Genomic DNA, 18277 nt, shown 5'->3' with positions numbered 1-18277 from the left:
GCCTGAAACGATCGAACTCAACGTTCAGTCCTGTTAGACAAATATTGCTTAGATTATATTTTATTTATTTCTTAAAATATATTTTTTACTAAATTACTTGAATGCTCTCCGCGTTATCATACTATTAGCTTTGACGACATATAGCTTTCATTTGCTAATTTTATGCAAAATTTCCGTCCTGCTAACTTTCTTTATATATGCGTACTTTATATAAGTTGTACTTTTCTCTTTATATCCATCCATCCATTTTCCAAACCGCTTATCCTACCGGGTTGCGGGGGGTCCGGAGCATATCCAGGAAGCAATGGACACGAGGCAGGGAACAACCCAGGATAGGGGGCCAGCCCATCGCAGGGCACACTCACACACCATTCAGTCACACATGCACTCCTACGGGCAATTTAGTAACTCCAATTAGCCTCAGCATGTCTTTGGTCTGTGGGGGGAAACCGGAGTACCCGGAGGAAACCCCACGACGACATGGGGAGAACATGCAAAGTCCACACATATAACCTGAAAAAAGAGCAAAGTCTCTGCCGTGTGAGACGCTGTTCCAGTGCGACAGGTGCTAATGGTCTTGCAGGAGGAATCCGATCTCGCTGTGTGGTTCACCCGGTTATGACGCTGTATCAATGCTTCGAAGGTTCAAATCCCACAGTCAGTGAAGTGAGCTCACCTTTGAACCCTTGAGCATGGCCCTTAAGCGCCCAGTTGCACCCAGAACTCTCTGCTCCTGCTTTCAGTTAATATAAGTAGATCATGCAAATGCCACGGCAGAGACTCAAACCCCGGTCTTTCAGGTGCGGCCGCTAACCACTGCACCACCGTACCATCCCTAAAATCTGATCACTGAAGGCATTTTCTAATACACTGGATTGTCTTTTCATCTTTTAAATTGCTTAAATGTAACTTTATATGTGAAGTTATCGGTGAGTTACATAACCCTCGCCTCCACGCTGTTAATGCGAGCAAAATTTTAAGATGAACGGTGACTTTCAACCAATAGGTGGTACTGTGGAGCCAGGCAACATTTAATGAATGCTTAGATTTGTAAAGCATTCATCCATTTTAGATACCGGTAATCCAGCGCAGGGTGACGGTGAACCCTGAGACTATCCCAGGAGGCACAAGGCAGGGACATGCTGTACAACATGCCTGTCCGTCACAAACAAACACTTACACAGTCTGTGGTCTGTTTGGAGACAGTAGTTCATACTTGTTTGTACTGGGGGAAAATTTAAGTAAATGAATAAATAACAGTGAGATATTCTGGAATCCTTAAGGCAGTATAACCAACGAATTTAGAATCAGTGTTACAAATAATCGATTTAAGAAATGTTTGAAAAACACTATATACAGATGTGAAAAATAAAACAAAATGAAAATGACTTGGAGACAACTTTCTGTAGCTCTCCGTGAGATTTACACTTCTCGGTGGGTAGTTTGCCGGACTCTTCTTGAGCAAACCGCTCTTGGTTTGTTGAGTGCCTATTGCCAGTTGCCCATTTCAGCTCTTTCCACTGATGCTAAATCAGATTCAAATCAGACTCATGCCAGGTCCATTCAAAATGGTCCAGTGTTTGCCCGTCCTCCATCCTGGGCTGCTTTTGGGCCATTATCCTGCTGGAGAACCCATGGCCTGTGACCGAGAGACAACCTTCTGACAGTACATTACGCTCTGAAATGGTATGCTATTCCTCTGATCTCATTCTTCCATACACTGGTGTAAGACACCCAGTTCCAGAGGCAGCGAGGCATCCTCATGACATCACTGAACTTCCTCCACGTCTTGCTGTGCGCATGAGACTGTTCTCCTTGTCCACCCCGTACTTTTTACTGGAAACACGTGGTTGCTATGATTTACCAAAATGCTCCAGTTTAGTTTTGTCAGTCCAAAGGATGTTCTCCCAGAAGGACTGTAGCTTGTCCATGTTCAATTTGGAAACATCTAAGCAAGCCTTGTATGTGTTTTATTCTGAGAAGAGCAGTAATTCTGGGTCTACTGGCATGGTGCTCATTTTAATTTCCATTTCTCCTGATGGTGTGACTTGAGACCATTGTACCCCGACAGTGAAGCTCACCTTGAAATTATTTAGTTTTTTTCTTTCTCTACTATTTAAAGTACTTTTCATAATATCCTTGGGTCAAGTTTCGTCTTGCAACCATGACCAGAGAAGCTGGCTACAGTACTGTATGCCTTAAGCATCTTGGTATTGGTTACCGCAGAAGGCAGAGGAACATTAGGCTCTTTGGAGATGGTTTTATAGTCTTTGCATTGGTCATGGTTGGCTATTACCTGGGTTCTAAGCTCCTCAGTCAACTCTTATTCCTCTGCATGTTTAGTGTGACGCAAACACCACCGAACGGGAGAGTGAGTCTTTGTATCCGTTTAAACTGGCTGAATGACTGATTAGATATTTGAAAATATATTTGGTACAAATTAAGGGAGAGAACTGTGTTTGAAAATCTCTACGACACATTTTTTCCATCACGTCTTAAGGGTACCAGTAAAATTGCCCGGGCCATTTCAGAATGTCTCCGTAGCATGAACACAAAATCAGCATTTTTGCAGCTTTTTGGTTTCGTACCACTGTGAACCTGAGCTCATATGGGTGACAAGAGATCTTCCATTTTCAATATCTTTCAGGAATAATATGGTGTTATTTGAATCAATAGCATGGGCGCCAATATTACCATCCACGCCTGTAACACTAACCATCACCTCGCATTGTAAGAGTTCATCTATTGGACGGTAAGAGGCAGCGAGTGTGTGAATATAACGTCTAAGAGCTGTGAATGACTCAGCTTATTAGTGACAGTAAGCATGAGGCCAGTGAGTTTCTTCTGTCCCAGCCAGCCAACCAGTCCCTGTAGCTCACGTTGCTGGGAATCATCCGAGCTGTAAATGTAAACAGCGCCGGGGCAAACTACCATCTTGTACTGCGACGTTCAAACATTCTAAACGGATGTCTGACGTAACATCGCAGAGCCCTGCATTGTATGGCATTCCTGCTAGGCTACGGCCACGGTCTGTACCGGTACTCTCTGCGTAGCAGAGCTGCGCACATGTGACTTCGCAGTGCCCTTGGCAGCACATTGAGTACCAGCGATGATGTTTTTGTACAAAAAAAGCCAACATTCAATCACTGAAATGTCAGGCTGTTACGCCGATTTCGCATGAATTATACATGTTGTTTTAAAATTAGTACAACAATATGTTCACATGTACATTCTAATGCTTTAGATGTTAATGGGTGTCTTGCTCTTATCACTTTGCCTTGTTGTACTTGTTAAGCTGTATCAATGTAAACGTAACATGGGAAAATCCATCCATCCATTTCCTATAATTGCTTGTGCTATTCAGGGTCATGGGGGGGGGGGGGGAGGGGGCTGGAGCCTATGGGCACAAGGCAGGGAATAACACAGGAGGGGGTGCCAGCCAATCACAGGGCACACTCGCACACCTCCCAGTCAGTCACAGCATGCCTTTAGTCTGTGGGGGGGGGGGGGGGGGGGGAGCAGAGTAGCTGGACAAAACGCCACGATGACACAGGGAGACGATGCAAACTCCACACATGGAGCCCTGGGGGAGACTTGAACCGGGTCCCAGAGGTGTGAGACGACAGTGTTACCCACCGTGCCACATGGGAGAATGTGAATGCGATTTCTATCATTAAATAATGACGAAACAATTAAAAGAATATGCCAAAGGAATACCATGGTATATTGTACAAAGAAATAGGCCCTATGTTCACTCAGGCTGTATATTCACATCTACATGTATATATGAATGAATGAATGAATGGCTTTGTTGTCATTGCACAAGACACACCTTGTTAGTACCAGCTTGGACCCCCTTTGCCTTCACAAATGCCTTAATTCTTTGTGGCATAGATGCAAGGTGCTTCCAACATTCCACAGAGACTTTGGTCCATGTTGACATGATAGTGTCAGACAGTCACTGACGATTTGTCCGCTGCACCTTCATGATGCGAATCTCCCACTCCATCTCATCTCGTAGGTGCTCTATGGGATCGAGATCTGGTGACTGTGGAGTTCAGTTGTAGGAATTTCGAAGAAGTCGGTTTGTTTAAGAGTCTGGCAAACTAACACTCATCAGTATTTCATGCGTCTCGTGATCTGCTCTCCGAACAACAAATACACGCGTCTTTTATAGTAAAAAACGCGCCAGAGTACAGACAGTTCAAGGAGGGGTCAGATGTCTGTAGACACCATTTGCTTCAGCCGTTAGTTGAAGGCAGGGTCAACCTGTAGAAGTTTCAGGGTCACTCTGTAGTAGCCGATTGTTCTCATAGATTCACTACCTCATCTCAACAAGCTGTTTTCATTACTTTCTTCATCGTACTTCCCCTATATTCCCTTGTACCTCTTTCCATTTATCCTAAACATATGACATCAGCACAGAAATATCTAATATCGATGACTGTAACAGTTCTAACTTCTTGGATCAGGTCTGCACCTTATTTGGTCTGCAGATTAAGCTATCACATGTTAGCTCCTCATACAATGCTTCTAATTTGTGTGGAAAGCCCATTACTTCAGCAAGATTGTGTTCTTGCCTTACATGTTTAGTATAATAACCATTCTAAAGCAGCAGTGAATCATTATAATCATTGTAATTAAATCAACAGTGTCTTTATGAATTGCTCTGGTAATTACTGACTGAAATTACAATTGTATTTGCATTATCATTGATTTTTCTACCACACAGTGAACTCATTGTTATGTTCGAGGAACCTGTCTGAGATGATTTGATACCAGCGTTAGTGACTTGGTTTGCTAGTGGCACCGAAGCCCCTCACTATTTTTCCTGAACTTTTTAACATGAGCTTGTGCATGAGCTTTAAAGGTGCTGAGTGCCCCATGTACAAACCTGCATCACATAATACCCTGAGCTGGCGTCCCAAACATCATTACTATTGATTTGGGTTTGTTAATGGCAATTTGACTAAAGCATCCGGTGAGTTACTTTAAGTGGCATAAGCCCTGCATGCAGATTATATCTGAGAGACACCTGACTTGTGCCTCCCAGTGATCTATCTCTCCGCTAAGCTCCAAACTGCTGACGCTGTGTTTTGGGACACGCAGTTCCTGCTGCAACTGTGCAGGTCACGTGGAAATCAGCGCGGCTGCGGAACAGTGCCGGGTCGACCTTGACCCCATCCATGGAATTTCACTAGCAGGCTGGCTTTGGCTCTGCCACCATATTGCATCACAATTTGCATGTGCTTCTTAAACAGAAAATCCGTAGCACAGCCTGTTAACACTGCGAGGGGAAGCAAAGCGGCAGCAGAGCCTTTATGAAGTAATTACAATCCCGCAGGGAGGGCTGTGTGCTGAAGTACACAGACAAAACTGGCTGTGTGGAAAGTGTATGCTAAAAAGTGCGTAAAACCATCACTGTCCTGCAGGCGTGTCCAGCCCATGAGTGTGTAAACCCACGACGTAGAGTGCATCAGTAGAGCTCAATTTCACAGGAGCAGAGATGCTATGCAGGGGCCCACGGCCCAGGTCTCACAAGCCAATGAGATTCTTTAGGGATTATATGCCTCTTTAATTTGACAGTAATTAAACAAAGTACATAATGTTTCACTGAAACAAGAGTGCAGTACTGGTGCAAAAGCCGACTGTGTGCTTCACCATATAAGCACGGGGGACATGGGGCTGTTGGAGGGACACCAGGAAATTCACCAGAGCATTTCAGGGTTTTAGTGACTATCCAAAACAGTAGCTGCACAAAAGCAACGCCCCCTATTGGTCTGTTTTGCTAATTACTCATCTGAGGGAAGCTCAGCTTTTATTTATATGAGATTACAGTCAATGAAACATAAAACATTCAAACTAATATAGACATATATACAACATGTATAAATATAGTAAAACAAATTAAATAATTTCACGTTGTTCCATAAATAACTGCCGAGTCACCAATGTTCTTGTTTCAATTGTACCTGGAAGCACAAATGCAAAGCAATTACAAAGCGGAGATGTTAGTGAAGGCGGACACCGTGCAGGGCAGGCATGAGGTGAGTTACACGCAGAGCTGTATACAGGGCATGACTGTGAAAAAGCCAACCACCACCAAAGAGAACACTGGCCAGCGTTTAGGCAACAGCAGGGCTGGCCGGAGGCAGCTGGCAGCTGTGCAGGCTGGGGCGATTCCCTTTCCCAGTGTGCGCTTCTGGTTGGCCAGCATCTTTGGTGCTCTTTCTGGTGTGTAGCTAGATCAAAATATATTTAATTTCTGGGATTTAACTCTTTCATTTACAAATCCCTTTTTTTTTTTTACTTTAAATAAAAAAAAATCTGCTGCCAGGTGGTTTGGAAAAACACTTCTGCACGCAAGCGAATTTAGAAAGTCGTACGTTGCGTACTTTACCAAGTACCATTACCTGCCGTTGTTGAGAACTTGAACTAAGATTATATCCATAAGGGTCATTTGTTTTTTTTAAGAATAATACTCTCGGAATAGGAGATTACCTGTACATGTAGCAGAGAAAAGAAAACAGTTTCACATTTTTGGCAAAACATGAAAGTCATAAAAGTGACCAGAGAAGGAGCCTCTGATTCTGGTACGTCTCCACATCCAGAAGTTTCCTGTGTAATACATCGCTGAGTGGCCCTCCAGCTGAGAGCTGCAGTACTTGAGCACCAAACATGTATAAACATCAATTTCAACACCTGAAGATGAAGGAATCTTCTTTTTGTACAGACAGTTTTCACTAATTCCACCTTTAAGTGCCCATCTGAGACACAATCCAGAACGTAAACTGAGCCACTAAGATGAATGAAAAATAACACAATATGGATAATAGTGATTGAAATAACACGCCACCAATGTGGTCCAAGATATTACTGTACAGGGTGCGGTACATTCTCTTAGGAATGGGTCATAGGTGCTGCTCTCGGTTCCCTCCAGCAGTCTTTATAATCACACCGCTTCAGAAGGTCTCTGCTGCTTCACAGCACTGGGGCATCCATCGGGGGGGGGGGGGGGGTGGGCTGGGGAGGTGGGGCGCTCTAGTGTCCATCAGGCTGAGGTGAGTCAGTGTGGATCCAGTCCAGGATGATCAGGCTCATGGAACCAACCATGACCAGGATGCCGCATGCCAGGAAGAAGGACGCCTGGGGAATAAAGTGGAGCCAGGACGTCATGCCTCATGCTGGCCAGGGGGAGGTGCTGGCAAGCACACAGAGCCAGCTCACACTGCATAACGCACTGACACAGGAGCTGACCAATCACATGATGGACGGTAAAACACACTAATGTCCACCTGAAATTTGGCAGGTGTCTTGATCCAGGGCACGCAGTACATTTACATTTTATCCCAAGTAACATACAATGAACAAAGCAGGGTCAGCTAGGCTGTGGAACATTCGGGGGTTAAGGGCCTTGCTCAGGCAACCAGTTGTGAAATCACTCTGTCAACCCTGGGATTTGAACCAACGACCTTCTGATGGCACAGGCCTAATCCACACCTCCATTCAGTATGTACTCCTCACTGGCTGGAACCCACACTTACCCCGATCTTCTGCACAGATTTCATTGGCTCCTTCTTCACCAGCTTTATGTAGAACGCAGACGGGAGGATGAAGATCAGCATGGCTGCGGCAGAGGCCCCTGGGTGGGGGAGGGTATCCGTCAGGAAGGGAGCACAGCCGGAAACCCAGCACAAAGTGCCAGCATGATTGCGGCTGACCAAGACGTACCAATGAATCCAAAAATGTCGCGGATGGTGGGCACGAGGATGACGAACGCGTTGGTGGCCGCCAGCAGGAGGATGGTGATGATGGTGTGCCGTAGCCAGCTGAACTCCGCCGGGGAGCACAGCAACTGGTTGACTGATGTGCGGATCTGCCAACGAGAGCAGAGCCCTGTAATACTCATGCAGGCCAACAAGTGGCGCACTTCTCCAGGAAGGGTGGTTGCTTTAGAATGCTCACCGGGAAGAGCACCACAGGGACGGTCAAGGTGACTGCGGTCAGGACAGCTAGCCGCACGACGAGCAGCGCCACGTCGAATTTGTACACCCTGGAGTAGGTGTGCAGCAGCTCCGGCTCCACCATTTCTGTGAAAGGACACGCCCCCAAGGTTAGCCCCGCCCACAGGTCGAAGCACCACGGGAAGGATGGATGCCGGATTTAACAGCTTAAATGGAGCTCTCCTCTATTACCCGTGTCAATCCCTCGCTGGAGGTGACTCACCGTTGAAGGTCAGGTAGCCAAACAGCGCCGCCAACAGGTACATGATAAACATGGCCAAGAAGGAGACGTTGGCCACATTCTGCATCTTCCTCCGTGAGCGGCTGTTCAGGGAGATAGAGAGAGCGAGAGACGCAGAGAGAGTGCACATTAGCGACATAAGAGCATGGCGCGGGGGGGGATTAGCGGCAGCTAAGGGTACGAGTGGCCAGTCTGAGATTTCAGGGGTCGACACTCACTCCTCCAGCTCCTCGTACATGGGCAGCACTGCGGGGTGACAGACGAAGGCAAAGGTGAGGATGGGGATGGCGTACACCGTCTGCGGGAGGGAGACACAGCGCACGTCAGCTTCTTGGCCCCACTCCATGTCGCCCCCTACTGGCGACCCTCCATCCGCTCACCTGAGAGTTTATGACGACGTATTTGGGGACGCAGGCATCGCCACCGTGGCCCGTGGCGTTCCCGGCGTGTGCCCGGAACTGTCCGGACAGCTGGGAGAGTGAACTGTTGAGCGTCACGTTCACCACATCCTGCTCCAGCAGCTGCGAGCAGGAGATCTGGAACTTCTTGTAGATGACCTGAAAGATCAGGGTGGAAGATGATGAAAAATACCACAATCTCACTACCACCCTCGTCACCTGATTTTCGTAATAACAATGAATGCTGAGTCTGGGTTTCATCTCCAATGCTTTAACAGAAGTGTACACATAACTTGGCATAGCCAATCAAATGTCTTGATCCCGCCTCCTCCAGTTGCTTAGACCCATCACTTCCAGAATCTGATTGGTTATCTCGCTGAACTAATCATTTTTCGTTCTGCCCTCAGAACATTTTTTGTGTAAGTGAAACTCCCAGCAATGGAAAAATATATACATTTAACTGACCATGATCAGAAAGAAGACCATGCAGAGCAGGGAGAAGCCACTGGTGTAGCCCAGGTAACCTGAAACAGAGGCGCGCAGCTCAGCAACCGCGACGGCATTAGTTGCGTTTCATTCGGCCACGACAGGTCGATGACTCTTACCCAGATTCCGTAACAGCGACAAGGGCAGGATGAAGATGAGAGAGATTAGCAGCACGAGGTAGTCGCCGTTTAAGTAGAACTCTCTGCAAGAAGCGAGTGAAAAAGAAAATAAAAGGGGGCAGGCGTTCAGACCACACTGCACATACCGCACTGTACACACCGCACTGTGCACACTGCATTGCACACGACGCACTGCGCACACCGTACTGTCCCACATTATTCAGCTAACATCCTAATTTTACAGTTACTGATATCATTGCGTTTTATATTTAATATGTTACTTTTTATTTTATTATTATTGTTAATATTTTTCTCTGCATTACCCAGATATACAATGTAAATATATGCATATGACAAATAAACCTCGGAACTTGAACCTCAATGAGACCAAGAATTTTACAGTGACTTACCCGGAATTTTCTTTCAGTCCCAATAGCGCTTGAAAGACAATCGGCAGCTCGTACTTCACGATGTAGAGGTAGCTGGACATAGCTGGAGCAAGGACAGGCTCGATAAATAGGGAATCCCTTAAACTTTCGTTCAGCGACATGGATGCGTGGTGCAGAAAAAGTCCATGTAACCAAACAGTTAATTGTTAGACATCCCCCTAGCCAGCGGCCTTGCCGCTGTTATCGCTGTCGGTGCAGGTGTGACATTTCTCATAGCTAGGGGGTGCTATCAGGGCCGGCGTGGGCGACTTAGTAAGAGTCCCCTCCCAAGCCAAAGTGCCTCACCTCCGATGTTCTGCATGGTGATGGAGAAGGAGGCAGCCAGTTTCCCCGGCATCCCGAAGGCCTTGTGGCCCAGCTTCTCATACACCATCGACCCTGACGGGCAGGAGACACAAAGGAGCTCGTGGGATTCAAGTAACGCACACTGGTTAAGATTCACTAAAACTGTCATAATCGACAAGAAGCGTCACTCTACCTCCTTCGTTGGCCGTTTTCAACAGCAGATGAACGGAATACAGAGAGAATATCGAGACAGCAGTAAGAAGGACCCTGCAGGGCAATATTAAAAATAAAGATAAAAATATTAAAGTTAAACATTAGACCTAAAGTAGCGTTAGCTCAACCTCACAAAGACCAAGATCAATTTCCAAGTCATGAAATCCAGAAGATTAGACAAATAAGCACTTATTCAGATACATGCTAAGATATTACAAAGTATGTTAGATCAGGGTAGCTGGATTTTGGGAGGAGAAATTTTCTGGATCATATTCCTGTGAAACTCAGGTCCTGAGTCATATCTAAAGACTGCCAAGGAGGCTCTGTTAAAATAATAAAGGACTGTGTTCTTTCTTCACAAGCATATGTCACCCGGACCCAGAGGGTACAGCACGGTGTCACGAGGACAGGATTACCCGGTTAGAGAGCAGATCATCTTCTCATCGACTGCACTGGTGATGTCCTCCCGCCCACGATTAACTAGCTACAGCTAAGAGGAAGTCAGCATTTCTTGGAAGAAAATCTGCTTGTGCTCCAAACTGGAGTTTGTCGGCTAATTCTCATTTATTCGGAGAGATAACAGGAGGAGGCAATAATCTCACAGATTTCACAGAGGATGTGGCAGTACTTTTTAAATGGACTGATTACTTGAATGAAGGCTGACACCCCGAACAGTGTGTTGGCTGTACCTGGGCTTTATGGATGTACAGAAAAAGCAAGAGTCGCACCAAAACAAACACTACAGCACATAAAGGACTGCTATGTGACTGTCACTTCATACAATCCAAAATTAAATGAATTCCGGAAGAGAGACCTGGATGACCCAAAAACACAGTGACAATGGGTAACCAAAACAGGCCCGAAAGATGATCCGCTTGTTGCCACGGCGATCAGAAGCGGAAGCCAGGCCTCCGTATGACTGATTCAGGCTGATCTCATGGAATTAGTGTCATCGCAAGCCCTCCAGCGACAGGAACTTAAAATAGCGCACGCTGCTAACACGCGATCGCAAATGGTGATTTATGTTTTATGGCGCGTGCATAACGCTCCAAATGATCCCGTTAGATAAACAGATGTAAAAGGTACATTTATTATTAGATGCAGACGTTTAATGGGAGCTGTTGTGCCCCCTGCCAGCCCAGGTAGGGTTGGGCTGTGTCTGATTCTGGGGGCACACAGCAGTGCCAGTGTAATGAAACCGCTGCGATTTCAGTGAGTCCCTTTCTACTCTGTAAATATAACAACACCAGTCTAATTCACATGGCTTCAAGGATGCTGATGTCAGGCTACATTCATATATCTCATTAATGTCTCCCAGCCTGTCTGCACTCTCTAACAGGACATTCGGGCAGCTTTCATCCAAGGCGACGTACAGTTGAGAGAACAGTGTCAGACAGTCTTTGGAGCAATTTGGGGTTAAGGGCCCGACGGTGACATCACTCCACAGATCCTGGGATTTGAACTGGCGACCTTCTGGATCATAAACATACACCAGTGGCCAATATTGTGGAAACGCTTTCAGTTTTTAGAGACTGCAGAACTTTATTCCAGTTACTCCAGTTTCTTATTTAATCATCCGGCTGCATGATATCTGTAAACATTCTTTTTCAAATTCAAATTCAAAAAACTTTATTTGTCCCCAAGGGATTGATTGTTTATGAACAATTACTGCCAATATCACATTGTCGTTTTTAAAGCATAATGCCAAAAAAAATGCTAGGCGTTTGCACAATTTTGGCCACTATTGTGGCATCCAAACCTGCTGAGTCACACCAATACACACCACAAATTCCTCCACAGTGAGGGTAACTGAACGCTCCCTACACACAGTGAGGTCTTTTGCCCCCTCCCCATGCACACTGACTCTTTATGTGGTCCCAAACTCCACGACCTGCTTCAGCCAGCGGTGGCAGCTCAGCCCCTGAGGGCGCTGATCCATTCCCGCTCTCGTGCCGAGCCACAACCTAAACCCTTACATGAAAAGTCCTTATATAACATAAGTTCCCCATTCCGCCCCGAATGCAGGGGATTAGCTGCTTAAGCATCTTAATTATACTTAATTTCATGACCTGAAGGAGTTACCGCTTATATCCATATGCCCCATGTCAACATCTGTATTCAGCAATTTCCATTCTTCTCTTTATATACATCACCCACACCCAGGGACGGATTACGGACCGGGCCAGCGGGGCCGCTGCCCAGGGGCCCTTGGGGTGCAGGGGGCCCGTGGGGCCCCTAGCCCAAAACAATTTGCAACACTTATCAACAATGTATTTTCGTTTGTCTATTTTAGAGGGCCTACATTCTTTGATCCTCTGCCTACAAGGGCCCCTGACCCTATAGGGAGGGTGTTTGGCTGCCAAGGGCCCTTGAATTGCGGTGGTTGTGGTGGTGGTGCTGGTGGTGGTGGGGGGGGGGGCCTTCGCGAATGTTTTGCCAGGGGCCCACACAATCCATAATCCGTCCCTGCCCACACCCCTGGATTCTCAGGCTCCTGATACAAATCACTAAAGTGGCTCATTCCGCAAGAGTCTGCTAAAGAGCGTGGAAACAACGCAGAGCGTTGGGCCGATTTTACTGCAGCAGCATCCAAATACTCACAAGAAGAGCAGGATGCCCGTGTTGGCCATGGCATAGGAGAGACCCAGGATCCCGCTGCCCATGATGGCATTGCCCAGATTGAAAACCGACATTCCGAAAGAGGTGGTTCCAGGACTCTAAAGGGTGGAAATAAACTATCAGCTGAGTGAAACTTTTAATTCTGTAAAATTGATGATTATGTTTATAATTATAACTGAAGACTTAAAGAATAAAAACTCACATATTCCGTTTCATACTTCTTTTTTCTCAGCTGGTGGTCAGGCAAGAAATTCTGAATCTCTGGATCCATGTCCTCATATTCCCTAAATGGCCAATAATGATTAATAATGCAAGTGAGAACTTGTATTCTAAATATTGTGATGCAGAATTCTCCCCGACCTGGCTTGGGAGCGCCTCACCTTAGCGGGTCCTTGACGGATCTGGGGTACCCGGAGTAATCGTTGCTGGTGGAGCTGCAGCTGTCCTCGTCACGTGTAACGTTAAACTGTCTCATCTCGGTTCTAGCGACGGCTTGCTTCATCCTGCAAATGGAAACGGTGTTTATCAACAAACGCGCCCGTCCTTTTGAAGGCGTTCCGCACTCAATAAATAATCGATATCGGGCAATGCAACCGTGCACCACGATCACGTGTGTACAAGGGAAAAAGGGGAGGTGGGTGGCGATGACGGGCGGGGAGGGGGGGGGGGGGGTGCTGGATACTGAATGGAAAATTACCAGCCGGCTTCCGCCACCCTACCGAAACAGACGCACTGACCGCAGCACCGACCGACGCGACGGAGAGATGCTGTTAAAAAGCTACCAGTACTAAACAAAAGCGAAACTCCATGTTTCTTATGGCACAATAAATACTGAAGCAAAACACTTACTAGTCCATATAAAGGCGAATGGGAGATTCTCAGACAAATTCATCAAAAAATCATCCGCACCCTGTCTACGCGTCATTTATCACACTTCTCTTATATAAGCAAAGCCATCACCCGAAACATTCTGCAAATTATTTAGCAGGTCACAAGAATAATATATAACAGGATATTTAAAATATTTATATTCCTTACGGGACTGACAAACCAAGACGTGCGACATACACTTTCAAGCAGGACATTTTTATTCAGTAAATTACTGCCATAATGCACTAACGGGCACTCTTATTTTTCTTTTAGATTACACTGCAGCAGTCAAAATAACGCAAAATGATGCTGCGCGTGATACCGTTATCTTACCTTAGGATGCTCCGCGGCAGCGCGATCCCTGGAGCGCGAATGGGAAAAAAAGCGGTATTCTGTTTTAAATATATAGCTATACAAAAGTATTTCCTTCCTTCTGAAAATATATATTGACAATTGATAGAAGTAATTATTATTGTTAACTATTATTGATAATGTTATAATTAATATCTATGATAAATATCGAATAATGATGCAATGTCCTGTTTCTAGCAAATACACGGAGACTATCAAATAAATCACCAAAGCGCTTCTTTTCAAATTTATTTAAGTAAGGACATAACTTAAAACAAAACACTGGATAGGCTATTTTCACCCCGCACCGCTATGGCAGGATCTTCGCTACGCTGTTATGGAGCGATGGCCGGAGTCTAGAGGCTTATAAGCATGTCTAAGCCGCGTGACTCCGGGGGGGTGAACCGGGGAGGCGCACTGACGCGCTTTGTATACAAAGGCGTAAGTCTCATTTTACCTATTGTGGCATGTATGCTCAAGTCAATTATCCGATTGCAGTTAACTGCAGGCACGTCCATCATCAAAATGCAACAAAATTTAATAAACTGTAAATTTCGACGTGTTTAATAATCATATTTACGCACTGCGTGGCGCTTCTAGCAAAACACAAAGCTTACTTTAATGATTTATTTTAGAAGAAGGGTATTGCAAAAGCAAGGATGGTGTTCTGGACGAGAACTGATATGATGGACGTCACATTGAATCAGTTTTTCGGTTCAGGTTCAAAGCAGCGCTCCCCGCTCCGGGAACATCAAGAGCGGCGCGGCGAAGCCATGTGACCGGGGTCCTCAGACCATCACCGCCGTGTCTGTTCTTGGTCATACTGGGGATCTTAATCGTTTCTGCTTAAACGCTCCCTTGACTATTTTGACTTTGGAAATATTCCCAGGTCTGAGTCTGAGATACTGAATAATGAGAAAGACAGTCATTAAGGAGTCTCCGGGAAATATGATAAGTGACAGACGTATCAGGTTTACTTTCCCAGGTCTTAATGCACATGCCGCAGATCTCACAGTCTGCAGATGCGCACGTTTATATTAAATGTTATCATCCGGACAGCAGTTTCATTTTATTTAGTTATTTTGTTGGATCTATATCGTTCTGCGTGTCGCCGTAAATTCATCTCTAAAATTGTGATTTAAATGTGTGACGCATTAGTAGCGCTGGTTTTTCTCTTTTAAATGAAATAACAGCACAAAAGTGACACTTTTTATGACGTATTTGGTCGTTTTTCTAAGGGGGCAGTCAGCATTTATAATGCCGTAGTCAATTTCTGCCCGTTTAGTAAGTCAGTGTGATGACAGCGTTGAAAGGAACGGCGGCGCTGTTTCCATGGCTTCCCGTTTTAAATTTGGACCGTATTGCAAAAAGAGCAGACTTTTCAAAACATTAGCCTAACAAAATAAACAGGGTGCACTAAGAACGAATACAGGTGAAAATTAAGATGAAAATTAAGTTTAGCTTAAATCTGTATCCCAAATCCTGTATAGCTGTTACACCTGAGAGATAACCGTTTCCTATGGCGATGTTTGTAAATCAATTAGTATATGTCTACCGATACCAATTAATCGGCCGGTATCATGAGGAAATTGCTAACATTATGTCACAGACGCGTTCATTCATTATTCCGGCACCCACCCACAACATATAACTGCAGTAGCGGAGGCTGCACCGACCGTCTGAAAGGTGCTGGCAAGCGAGGGGTCATCAGACTGAAAAGCAAACATGTCCGTTTGTAGGAAGTGCATTATCACACTCACGGCTGATCCTAATCTGATGTGAATCCTGTACGAAGCTTTAGGCTGTCCCTTACACAAAGGAAGAGACCGTGCCAGCCGCGAAATGCTAAATAAAAAAAGAAAAGTGTTTACAATTCATATAGGGCTAACAGCAAGAACGGCAATATACATGTGATTATATAAGATATACATGTAAATAACTGAGTTTAGAAGGAAAATACCTGCAGTAAAGGAAATTATGTATACGTATGTTTACTATATTGTACTGTACTGATTTGACGGGCTTTTACCAGCTTGATATGTAAAGGAAAGACTTTCCCACGATCGAAATTTCAAGCAATGGGTAGATGACAATGAGATGATGAATTTGCCTGCTGCACGAAAAACAGAAATATTGATCAGTATTTGTCTGTGGCTGTGTTTGCGCAGACCTGGCGCTGGGTGCGAGGAGAAATAGGATTAATTTCACGTAGCCTGTATTTCTGATATTGCAGCTGTGTGGTTTGAGACATGACCGCACCAGTCTTGTTTTATAAACCGTCATTATCAGTCTTTTACGTAAATATGTCAGCTTCTGCCAATCCTGTGAGTTTGGGTATAAAGCCTTTCTCGCTGATCTCTACACTGGTTGGAAAGTGCTTTTTGGGTGATGGGCTGCATCACTATTTTTGTTAGAGAAACACGATTGGGAACACGGTGTTAGGGCTGGAGTAGAGGAAGGTTCACTCTCACAGATGGTTGTAAAACTTTCCATTGCGGCTTCCAGGGATTATCCCCGTCTTTGTCAACCTGGTCCAGCCCCGCGGACATAATAGAATGTAACGGTTCATTATGAACGGGGGTGGGGGTGCGGGGGAATCACGTTATTACAAAAATGATGGCGGCAGCCTTGGTCCCTAATTCTAGAGGGATTAAGGGATCATGGGGGAGAGGTACCGAAACAGAGGAATGCACTCAGTGCCCCCTAGGAAAGATTGCCGTGAGTTACCGTGAGATTCCTCGAAACACCACCGGGTAAAGAAGCATTTCCATTTTGAACTGTAATTTTACAGTGAGCTTCAGTTCAGGATGCTGCGCGGCACTAAGCACCAGGAGATGTTTCCTGACATTTGCGATGCTCCTTCCTGGACTGGAGGGCTCAGGAAGAGCTGCCCGCGGGAAGATGACTCACGTCATGCGCGATCCTTCAGGACGGTCTGGAGAGACACCAAGCTCCACGCTGTCCCACTGGCGCCGAAGTAACGGAAGACCTGCTGGGATGCTGGAACATCAGTCCAGAAGCACCGCCTGCAATGAAACGCCAACGATTATTTCTTTTACGTCACAACAATACTGTATTTTCCCGTAGCTCAACAAGCAAAAGTTATAGGTTGAAATTTTACGGAGCAAACATGTTTTGTAACTGTAATTGATTTGGATCGTCAGGTAAATGAATTAATATATTTACTTGCTTTTACACAAATGGACTGAAAAGGAAAAAATGACAACTGACACACGCAATACACAACTATAGCGACACGTCTCGACCCAGAAGTAACATAAAAATATAGGGGGTCCAGTATGGAGGTGACATGGCAGTTCAGGGTATAGCACTGCTGCCTCACACTTCCAAGGTGGGGGGGGTTGACTTCTCCTCCTATGCTGTGTGTGGAGTTTGCATGTTCTCTAATATCGCTTCAGTTTCTTCCCGCTGTCCCAAGACACACAGCCAGGTGAAATGGCACCTCTGAAACTGCCCATTGTGTGAGCGAAGTGTGTGAGCGAAGTGTGTGAGCGTCTGTGCCCTGTGATGGGTTGGCATCCTGTCCAGGGTGTTTCCCTGCCATGTGTCTGTTGTTGCTGCGGATATTCGGATGGATGCTCAGTCTGTATTTCAGGAGGTAAAAATGCTTTTTCAGAAAACCTACCAGTGGTATAACTCTTTAGCTTTTTTCTTTCTTGTGTTATAATCTCCGAGCATATAATAAGGGATTTGCCTTCTCCAAATAAAATGCTCTTTTTAAAACCACATCGAGTAAGCTTAAAACATTTTCCTCAAAATAAATACGCTTTTTTTTTCAGTTGAATAATGAAGCGTTCTTACTTTCAGTTAAAAATATCATTAAAGGTAATTATATTTGTGAGAAATGAATCAGGGGGTATAACTGTGCAAACAGGTCAACATGGGCAGAGGCCACAGTGGGGGCTGTACAGAACACAAAGGCATCTGCTGATGGGGGAGAAGCTTTTGTAAGAAGCAAGCGAGCTGCCGTGAAGCCTGGCGAATGGACGGCAGGGACTGAGACCATTGTGGGGCCCTGGGCCTGGTCACATGCAGAGTCTCAGTCCTGGTCCTGCTCTGCCACAATCCTGTTTGCACAAGCCCTCCTGGCTTGTGTGGAACCCCGTGGGACATGGAGTGGAAATTTTTCCCTCACCGGAGGAGTAGGTGCTGTGGCACAAACTTCAGCCCACGAGAACTGACTGTTCTCCAGATTTTTACCGGACAATGAGGCCTTTCAGCC

At 45.6% G+C, this 18277-nt stretch overlaps 1 protein-coding gene across 1 annotated transcript; it reads right to left on the bottom strand.

Moving 5' to 3' along the window:
• Positions 1-7022: 7022 nt before the first annotated feature.
• On the bottom strand, positions 7023-14396 carry LOC125751634 (sodium-coupled neutral amino acid transporter 2-like). Its single transcript, XM_049030737.1, has 17 exons — positions 14343-14396; positions 14017-14044; positions 13194-13316; positions 13016-13097; positions 12796-12911; positions 10175-10248; positions 9982-10074; positions 9658-9739; positions 9248-9330; positions 9108-9166; positions 8625-8801; positions 8463-8542; positions 8227-8327; positions 7966-8090; positions 7732-7876; positions 7545-7642; positions 7023-7146 (listed from the first exon to the last, which is right to left on the bottom strand). The coding sequence occupies exons 3-17, from the start codon at positions 13313-13315 to the stop codon at positions 7042-7044; spliced, it is 1542 nt and encodes a 513-aa protein (XP_048886694.1). The 5' UTR covers position 13316; positions 14017-14044; positions 14343-14396; the 3' UTR covers positions 7023-7041.
• Positions 14397-18277: the final 3881 nt, after the last annotated feature.

Source organism: Brienomyrus brachyistius, chromosome 1 (assembly GCF_023856365.1).
Source record: "Brienomyrus brachyistius isolate T26 chromosome 1, BBRACH_0.4, whole genome shotgun sequence".
Taxonomy (NCBI): domain Eukaryota; kingdom Metazoa; phylum Chordata; class Actinopteri; order Osteoglossiformes; family Mormyridae; genus Brienomyrus; species Brienomyrus brachyistius.
Note: the sequence above shows the minus strand (reverse complement) of the source record. Positions and strands in the feature narration are given on the sequence as shown.